This window comes from Rhamphochromis longiceps, linkage group LG11, assembly GCF_057381845.1.
Source record: "Rhamphochromis longiceps isolate RC_006_pf linkage group LG11, R_longiceps_female_GT1.1, whole genome shotgun sequence".
Classification (NCBI taxonomy): Eukaryota; Metazoa; Chordata; class Actinopteri; order Cichliformes; family Cichlidae; genus Rhamphochromis; species Rhamphochromis longiceps.
In genome coordinates this window covers 32,427,410-32,437,388 of record NC_140567.1, presented here as the reverse complement: position 1 = coordinate 32,437,388, position 9,979 = coordinate 32,427,410, and the positions used below count along the sequence as shown (strand labels likewise).

At 37.8% G+C, this 9,979-nt stretch overlaps 1 protein-coding gene across 1 annotated transcript; it reads left to right on the top strand.

Moving 5' to 3' along the window:
• Positions 1-1,592: 1,592 nt before the first annotated feature.
• tnfaip8l2b (tumor necrosis factor, alpha-induced protein 8-like 2b) lies at positions 1,593-9,730 on the top strand. The gene is made up of 3 exons (XM_085423693.1): positions 1,593-2,074; positions 6,448-6,771; positions 8,918-9,730. The coding sequence occupies exons 2-3, from the start codon at positions 6,454-6,456 to the stop codon at positions 9,158-9,160; spliced, it is 561 nt and encodes a 186-aa protein (XP_085279819.1). The 5' UTR covers positions 1,593-2,074; positions 6,448-6,453; the 3' UTR covers positions 9,161-9,730.
• The last annotated feature ends 249 nt before the right edge of the window (positions 9,731-9,979 follow it).

The window sequence follows — 9,979 nt, the reverse complement described above, 5'->3', positions numbered from 1 at the left end:
ATCATTGAGGTTCTTCACAGCTAAAAAAAAAAAAGCTGAGCTGTAAGGGTTTAAAAACTGATTCTCTGTTACCTTCAGAAAGACCATATCACGCCTCTAGCCTCACCTGAAACAGCATTTGTTCACCGTATAACACAAAGCCAGCATGAGTGCAGAAAGCACCTAAGCTCACCAAATCCTCCATCCAATTCAGACTCCAAATCTTCAGGTCCAATTTTCTGACCTCAGTGGTTATTCTTGTCTTAGTCATCTGGTGATAACACACTGCCATTATGTGAGTGCCTGGATGTGTGTGTGTGTGCAAAGTTGGAGGCTTTGAAGGTTCCTGTGATCTTTTAATGAAACATAACAGGCATAATTTAAGATGCTCACATTATCTCATGACCAAAAGAGGAGCATGCGTCAGATGTGTACAGTATGAAGGTGAGAGAGTTAAGAACTCAATTTCACCGCGTGCACGTTCCTTCACAAAAACACACTCGCTCATATGCACAAACATAGGCAAGGGTGTAAACTCTCACTCACAGATATACAGCTGAGTACTCCCTGCTGATGTTTCCTTGTGAGATGTCATTACATGATAAAGAGGAAGCCATCAGGAAACCGCTTAAGCACTACTTCCTGTCTGTTGCCAAGGCGACAGACCTCATTCTGCAATTGCAGAAAAGTTTACCACGACTTTACTCATGTTAATTTCTTGCAGAAGGGCAGGGTAGGTGGCAAAACAAAGAGGCAGGTGTGCTCGATCGGATACTGGTGGGCTGTATCCTGTCCAGGCACTCCTCTTAGTCCAGCTGGGTCTCAGTGCGACTTGTAACCTCAACATCTGACAACAATTACCATTTGCAAATGCTTAGTGGATATGTCTTTTTGAATGGCACAGGCCTCGGCCAAAAGTCTTTCAGCACAGCTGGTTGTCATTCAGAAAAAAAAAAAAAAAAGATAAACACACAGCTCAAGAGGCAGGGGACACTTCCTGATTCTAAATGAATCGTTGAATCGCAGACATTTGCTGTAACTGCTGAGACTTATTGAGACCTTTATGTGTATTTGCATGCCTCCGATTCAGATAAGACTTTATGAGTTTTATGGCCACTGATTGAACAATAGTTCATTCAGGGGAGCAACACTTTTGGACTTTAGTTTTTATTGTAATCTGATAACAACAGAAACATTTCAGCGACAATGCGCTAAGTTAGCTTGTAATTAAAATGTTAGTGTAAAGATTTAAAAAAAATTTAAAATGGACAACTTACTACAACATTATTAAACAACTAAAGAAAAGAACTAATATAAAGCTTTAACTTTGTTAATTATCACATTGGTGCTGTGTTTCTACACAATCTTTAAACATAAAAAAAAAGCTGTAGAACAGTTAGTGATCTCTGACTGTTTGTGTACGTCAGACACACTCCTGGCTACTCATTGTTTTGATTCTACCTTCAAAAAGAGACATGCGGGGAGGGACATGGCGCGCAGCAGAACTGACAGGAGCCACATTCCAGCGAAGGTGAACAGCAGTAAAAAAAAGAGTTAAGCCTCTCCCCTTTCAATGGGCTGCATCACTGGATTATTCGTAAATTCTTTCTGGGTTTTTCACTAGTCAGAACAAGCAGAGGCACAGCGTCAGCAATACAGAGAAGAGCAGGGAAAGAGACAAGCCGATTCAGAGTGCCAAATTGTGAAGAGCGAGGCTAAGAGAGAAATACAGTGGTTTGGAAGAGTTTGAATTTGAATTTCAGAGGGAAACACATGATAGCGTATAGAGAGAGAAAAGGCAAGAGAGAGAGAGGAAGAGAGAGCGAGGGAGAGAGAGACATACACACACACTAAGGGGTGTGTCACAGCAATTTAGTTCCTCAAGGAAGTACAACTCAACACTATCTTAAGAAAAGGGTGGCAAGCACTGACAGAAGCGCTGCAGGAGGGCTCTTTTTAGGTTTTGGTTCTGTTCGTAGTTAAGATGAAGGGATCCCGTTAAATTGACCAGCCTGTGCTGTCAACTTGATACACAGAGCAGAGGCAGACATCTGACACAGACAAGGAGGGAGGGGGACTCAGCACGCACACACAGGTAAGAAACTTCTGCTGTGTTCATATGCCAGTAAAAAAAACAACCTCTGGGACTAGATATCTGTGGTCTCTCCATTTCTTTAATCTCCTAAAAATTAAGAGTATTAATTAAGGGTTTCCAACAGAGGTTAGCTAAGAAGAGGGATGACTGGAAACTGTGTGACTTTGCTTCACTTCCCCATCTTGAACACGAGTTGGAAGATATGCATGTATGCTCACAGTCATGCTGGGACAAGTACAGTGACAGGCACAGATGTAGAGCTCTCATTTTTTTGTTTGCACAGGCTGAGAGTTGCTCAACTCAAATCTCAAGGCAGTGAACTTTAGTTCTTCTTTGGCCTACTTTGATTTGAAGCATGTTAAGCCCAAGCCAAAGACAGTGAAAGCTTGCAACATAGCTCTCATGGCCGCACACATTCAAGGGACAAATACAACGCTGAGGGCCTTTGGTAATGACTCCTCGCCAGTGCGCCAACGGCTCTGTTTCGCTTCCCTTTTGAGGCAGTACAGATGTGTGGCAGGCTTGAACAACTCTGCTAAGTTGTGCAATGTTGAAAGAGAAACTGCAATATCTGCTTTAAGAGGATTTCAAAACGCTTCCTCGTTTAACCTAAACCTATAAAGCAGTCATCTTTACTGAAACAAAAGTATTACTTGGTTAATAACAATAACATAAAGCAAAATTAATTCTTAGAAACCTGTATAAAACACTTTATATACTTATATATTTATATAATTGAAAAACAGGATCACAAACTACAACAATTACCCACAGTTCAAAACATACAACGGAAGTGACATTTTATTCAGCAAGATACTGATCTATTACAAAAACCTGCTGAGTAAGGACACAGAAACTTCTCCTATTTTTTATGCTGTTATTGTCTCAGGTTGTCCAGAATATCATCAGGTACTAATGCAACTACCGCCAATCAATGATGACCTTTCTAAAAATGGCATGACAGACTCGTGTCTCTGAGCTGTTCCCAGAATATTCTCAGTGTTCAGTATGAAAAAAGGCAACTAAAGGGAACATACATTCCTTTAGGTCCCAGAAGCTACAATCCAGTATAGAAATCTCAGGGCTGGTATGAGAAACAGTGAGGATTTCATAGATAATGCTCAGCTGCACTCTAGGAACATTACAAAGAATATTTAGATTGGCTCAGTCAAAGGGGGCGTGCGAGCAGATCTATTTTCATAACACAAAAACAGTAGAATAAACAAAGATGCAAGCACGTAAGTACACACGAAACATCAAACAAATCTTTTATTGCTAAAAAGTTGCAGACAAAAACTGCAGGAAAATGACTTTTGCTTGGCCATACACTCTGTCATCCTTGCAACTAAAAACATGTAGAAACACGAACAAACACAAAAACACTCAGGCTTAATGCTTGAGTCATCTGAGGAATGCTAAATATTTACCTCTCCTGCCTGCCTGGATGACTCCACCAATAAGGACAACTCTCTTTGACTGTCCATTAACCTACCATTTAAAGATTCTGCACTGCCTGGATGTTACAGCAGCTCTGAAACTGATTAAGGCCATCTCTGCTCTGATAGTTCTACTTCTGCATTTTTGTGCTTTTCCTTCCAGCATTAGATTTCACACAGCATGCAGTTTCAGGCATTTGGGAGGGAAACAAACACTTGAACATATAATGGAGTCACTCCCTGTGGATGTCAACAACAAACTGATAAATGCTCAAAGGCCCTCTTCTATCCATTTGTACCAGAAAATTGCTGCTCAACATTGAGCGCATCCTCGACATGATCGACTGAATGATGTCCATTACAAAACACTGGTTTTATGGCAATATGCTGCTGTAGCATCGAAATGTTCCAGTGTTACCCAAACAGCCTCAACCCCCTGACAGCGCTGCATAAAATAAACAATGCTGATGCACAAAAGGCCAAACAGCGACCTGTCTCGTGCTGTGGGAGTTTCACTGTGTGGAATACTGGCTGATGACTGCGCACAGTGCACATCCTTCCGATCCCAGTAGTCTTTTTAGCAAATAAATGAGACTGAAGTATGAAACTGAAATAGCTGTCACACTGCTCTACTTTCATTATCACTGTTAAGGGAAATTAATCTTATGAATGTTTTTGAATTCCCCACAGGGACCCCAAAGCTTTTGTAACAAAGGGAGCTATTAGAAATGTGACACTTGTTTGAAATTAATGGTTGTGCATGTAAAATAAACCCTACTAGAGATATGCTATAAAAGTGACTGTTTGCTTATAATGAATTTTGGAGCTGGGAGTGGGATGCATAACAGTGATGGGGAGAATCACAGCGAGTGCTACTTATTTGCATGATATGATCGTTAATGTGACTCGATCACTTTTTCATTCATGAGTGAATGGTGGAGTCATTTGCTCACACTGCTGACTGTGCATTGCTGGCACTGGGCGACTTGAACATCATATTTTAAATGATGTTGCTAATAACAATAAACAGGGAGGAAAGAAATGCATCACAGGAGTTACAGTTGTTGATAGCTGACAGCTTACAGAAAATATGCGCTTAATAAATAGTGTTTACATCCTGTTTCGACGTTCCACTCAAAGGTAGACCCAGTTAGAAAAATTGAGGTAGCGTGTGGATTCAGGGTGCTCACTTCCTGTTCTTGTTCTAGCACTGATGCAATGTGAAAAAAGCAGGCGCGGACATGCTTGAGCTATGCAGCCTCCCTGCACCCCTCATATACTTGTCCATACAGGCCACAAGTCAGGTTTAGTGCAGAAAATGACTCAGAAAGAGGTTCAGAAACAGTCTTATTAACTGGAGACCTGTTTAGACTTTGAGATTCTGCACATGTGACAATACTAAGTGACACAGGAAGTAGGAGAGAATGCACAGCTGCCTCGGTGGCACTGATGTTTGCTAAAGATACTGCATATCTGTTGATTCTGTGTTACTCATAAAACATGGATTAATATGAAGCAGAAGCTAAGCATTTAGGCTCATGCTTAAGCTGCCGTGTTTCTGGAACTGGAGATATAAGGCTAGCGCTTATCTACTTAGCATTAATATTCTACAAACACACTTGTTTGCTTCATCCATTGTAAGAGTCTTATTGCTGTGATACTTTCAATCTTTGTTCTTTTGGTGATGTGGGAATTAAATCTTATTTTGCTTGCCCACTCTTTGCAACACTCTAACAAGAACATCAGAGAAATCAAATTCAAATGTAGTTTTCCTCTGAGAGTGATCCACTTCATATCTGCTTGCTTCCATGTTAGAGATTAGAGGGAAATTAGATGGAATTAAAAAAGAATTAATTCAAACTGTGTTGACAATCAAAGATAAAACTGTGGATTTTGTAGTTCTGTCATAGTGTGCTGTATGCATGCTGATGACTTCCCGAGGGGGGGGTTCTGTGATGGATGTTAGGTGTGGTTAGAATCCCAGGAGTGAAAATTAAGTGCCTCTGTGGAGGCTCCTCCATGGTAGTTTTCCCTTTTGGCAATGTAAGTACATGTCAGATATCAAAACAAACACTGTAACTAACATAAGATGAAGGCATTGCTTCAGAATTTAACACACTACATGTTCAGTGTTTGTGTCGATGTATGTTTCTAATTTAAAGATGACAAATAAAAGGCTTGAACTGTTACTAATATTGACACTAAGATGGAGTTTTATGATGTGTAAGAAGGGTCAGTGGATGATAATCTGAAAGTTAAAAAGTAATGAGGGAAGACTCGCCACTTTGCTGTAAAACATGTTTCTCCTCCCTTTCCAACAGTTAAACCTTGTAGTCAGCAATCGTTCTCCAACTACTCAACTGGAACTGCTGTTTTAAATCGAGGGCAGAAAGAAAAACTGTTTTCTTTTAAGAGTGTACTTGTGTGTCTTCTCCTTTCAGGTTTAAACAGGACCTCTTTAGCACTTCCATGCTAATTCATTCAGCCAAAAAAAGTTGTGCAATCTAGTCTTTACTTGCCTACCAACAGGATTTGCTGTCGATTTACTGTGATGGGTATGGGTAGTGACAGGAAATCTGCCTGAAGAGACAAATTCAAACTTTCAAACTGAAAATGGTTACCAATCAGTTTAATCACAGGAAGCTGAAACTGTAAATGTTGAACATTCTGCCTCTATAGCTGAGAGAACTACACACTGTGTAATGATATCCTGTTGGGCTATTTATGAGCATAAAGTATGAATATTTTATTTCTTTTCACTGCTTTCTTTCTGCAGGTATAATTATGAAATTTTTTTGTCTATACACAAATTTAATTGCGCTCAAACTGAGCTGTAAAATGTTTATGTGGATATTAAAACAGTTGAATAGTTGTATAATAACTTTATCAGGACAGACATTAAAATGAAATATTAAATTAATTGTCTTCATAATTCAGGCAACAATGGATGCGTTCAATGCCAAGGACATGGCCATGAAGGCACAGAAGAAAATCCTCAGCAGCATGGCCACAAAAAGCTCTGTACAAATGTTCATTGATGACACCACCAGTGAGATCCTAGATGAACTGTACCGGGTCTCCAGAGACTACTTGGGAAATAAATCAGAGGCTCAGAAAGTCATCAAAGACCTCATCAAGATTGCAGTCAAGATTGGCGTCCTTTTCAGGAACAACCGCTTCAGCACAGAAGAGCTGGCAGTGGCCCAAGACTTTAAGAAGAAGCTCCACCAGGGAGCAATGACAGCTATCAGTTTCTATGAGGTACACTTCCCAACTTTAATTTTTTATCACAGTTTTCAAAATTGCTAGAAAAACTCTTTGCACAAAGACTTGATAGTTTTATTGAAAAATATCAACTAATACATGAAAACCAATTTGGATTTCGTAAAAATAGGTCAACGGCATTAGCGTTGTTGACTTTTATTGAAGATATTTCATCTGCAACACATAATAATAAATACACAGTGGGAGTATTTGTTGATTTAAAAAAAGCTTTTGATACGATACAACATTCTATTTTGATTTCTAAATTGTATAACTATGGAGTGAGAGGAGTAGCATTGAATTGGTTAATGAGTTATTTAGAGAATAGGTTGCAATATGTTTATTATTTTGGCAATACTTCTGAAAGACTGAAGATTGTATGTGGTGTTCCTCAAGGTTCTATTTTGGGACCTAAACTCTTTAATTTATATATTAATGATATTTGTGACGTATCTAAAAGGTTAAATTCGATTTTATTTGCAGATGACACAAATTTTTATTGCTCTGGAGAGAATTTGAAAGACTTGGTTGAAATTATGACTTCTGAGATGTTAAGAATAAAAAAATGGTTTGATGTAAATAAATTATCTTTGAATCTGACAAAAACGAAATATATGATATTTGGCAATCGTGTAAAGGAGGATAAAGTCATTATGTTTATAGAGGAAGAATTGATTGAAAGAGTTACTGAATTTCGTTTTTTGGGTGTAATAGTGGATGAGAATTTGACATGGAAATCTCATATTGAACATATTAGAAAGAAAATGGTCAAAAGTATTTATATTTTGGGTAGTATAAGAGATTTATTAAATTATAAAACAATGCGTATTTTATATTTTTCTTTGTTTTTTTCATATATCAACTATTGTGTTGAAGTTTGGGGGAATACATATGAGAATACCATAAAACCTTTAAACCTATTACAGAAGAAAGTTATACGAATAATTCATAATGTTAAATATAGAGAACATACAAATAAATTATTTATAGAATCAAAATTATTAAAATTAGGAGATTTAGTGAAATTACGGACATTATTAATTATGTTTAAGGCTAAAAATAATATTTTACCTTTTAAGTTACAAAGAGTATTTTTGATGTGTTCAAGGGGAGAAGAGAATAGAAGGAAATTTTATTTTAAACATCAGTTAGCCAGGACTACACAAAGATTAATGAGCACAACGGTTAGGGGTATAAGACTGTGGAATTCACTTCATTATGATTTAAAGAATTGTATAAATTTACAATGTTTTAAAAAGTGTTATATGTTTAAAACGATAACTCAGTATGAAGAATGCGAATGAATGTGATGTTGGTTTGGGATTCGACCGGAGAGAAATGTCAATATTAGTTTGTTCCTGATTTTTGGTGCCCACCGGTGATATAAGTTCGATGGTAGATAGGGGGCAGGGTTTAATAAGAATATTTTCTTCTTCCTGCTCCTTTTCACACATGGTTGTTGTGTTTTGTTGACAGAAGATGTGGTTGTTTTGTTTGATTGTAGTACCAAGTGTGAAATAAATAAAAATGAAATGAAATGTATGAGTAAGCATACATCACCTGAAAGAAATTTGTGCCAATGCACTTGTTTTCTAGCTCCAATTGCAAAAGAATGCCAATTACTCTCAAATGGGGAAAATGTTTTGTGCGCAGCATGAACTTCAAGGCTGGAAAATCAGGCAACTTCAAGAGGTTTCTGACCTTAGTTTTTCCACAATAAATGCAATTTGCAGTTGTGTTAATATTTCCAATTAAAACAGATAAATAAATATATTAATCACATGGCATCAAAACGTCCAGGTTAATTCACTGTTGAATAGGATTCTCTTATGCATCAACGCGTGGCTCAGACGTTGCTTTAAAGGGTCGCTTGTTTTATTTCAGTTCCACATAATCAAGTGCTTGTTTCTCTGCTTTGGTAATGTGAGAGAACAATACGTTGATATTGAAACTTCTGTATTGGGATTAAAACTGAATATGCAGGAAGATTAATGATGCAAAATAACAAAAATATGCAATCTCTAAGAAGTCTTTAAACCTGGTAGAATATTCATACATCATATCCTGCTACTTCACATTAAGATATTATACAATTTGACTTGTATGAAATACGTAACATGAATGCATGTCTTGTCTGACGCAGGTGGACTTTACCTTTGAAAAAACAGTGATGGCAGACATCCTGACCAGCTGCAGGGATCTGCTGCTGAAACTGGTCAACACCCACCTCACCACTAAATCTCATGGTCGCATCAACCATGTCTTCAACCATTACTCCGACCCACAGCTCCTGACCCAACTGTACAACCCTGATGGGCCCTTCAGACCCAACCTCACCAAGATCTGTAAAGGACTGAATAAACTAGTGGAGGATGGGACAATATGACATCAGAACTAAATTTCAAACAGACACTGGGAGATCAACAGACAGACTCAACTAGGACTCCGAACTGCTTGTTTTTCTGTTACTGAGGACTGGCAACATAAAACAAGTCATTTGAGAACCAACCTGCTTTCCCATAGTTCTCAAAGAACATGAGGGATACAAAAAAAGCTTTGTGGAGTCATTCAAGTTTTTGATATTTTGGGTCCATAAATATATATTATGTAAGTGATGCTAATCTTCTATTCAGACAGTGTCCAGAGAAAACAAACTTGAAATTAAACAGATATATTCTGCATTGATTATTTTACTAGGACACAAAGTATCATCTAATATTTGTGACTTTGAACTGTATTATTCAGAACTACTGATATTATGCATTATAATCACTGATATGAATCAGGTGGACCGATGCATAAGCAAGTTAGGCCTGGGAACAATACCACTATAGTACAGCACTGCCATCTGGTGGTTAAGATGATGCTTCTGCAGCAACAAACTGTATTTACTGAGGTGTCCAGACAACAATCAAGCCAAAAATAAAGATAATGACCCCAGAGTGCACAATTACTGCGACCATGACTGTATTTTAAAAACATGTTTAGCTCAACAAAAAGACAGACTCTTTACTCATGACTGCTTGGACATCCAATCTATAATTCATGATTTTTGGATCGCAGTAGGGCTTAAAAAATGTTTAAATTCATTGGCCTACTGACTATTCGTTGGTCTTATATGGCAGTTAAAACAGATAAAAATCAACTCCAATTGGACATTAAATCTCCCAAAACAGCTAAATCTACATGTTATACTAAAAGAAAT

Excerpts from the sequence above, each read along its gene's own strand:
- tnfaip8l2b (XM_085423693.1), top strand. The coding sequence starts at position 6,454 with ATGGATGCGTTCAATGCCAAGGACATGGCCATGAAGGCACAGAAGAAA. Across the intron at positions 6,772-8,917 it reads CAGCTATCAGTTTCTATGAG|GTGGACTTTACCTTTGAAAA; the intron begins GTACACTTCCCA and ends TGTCTGACGCAG.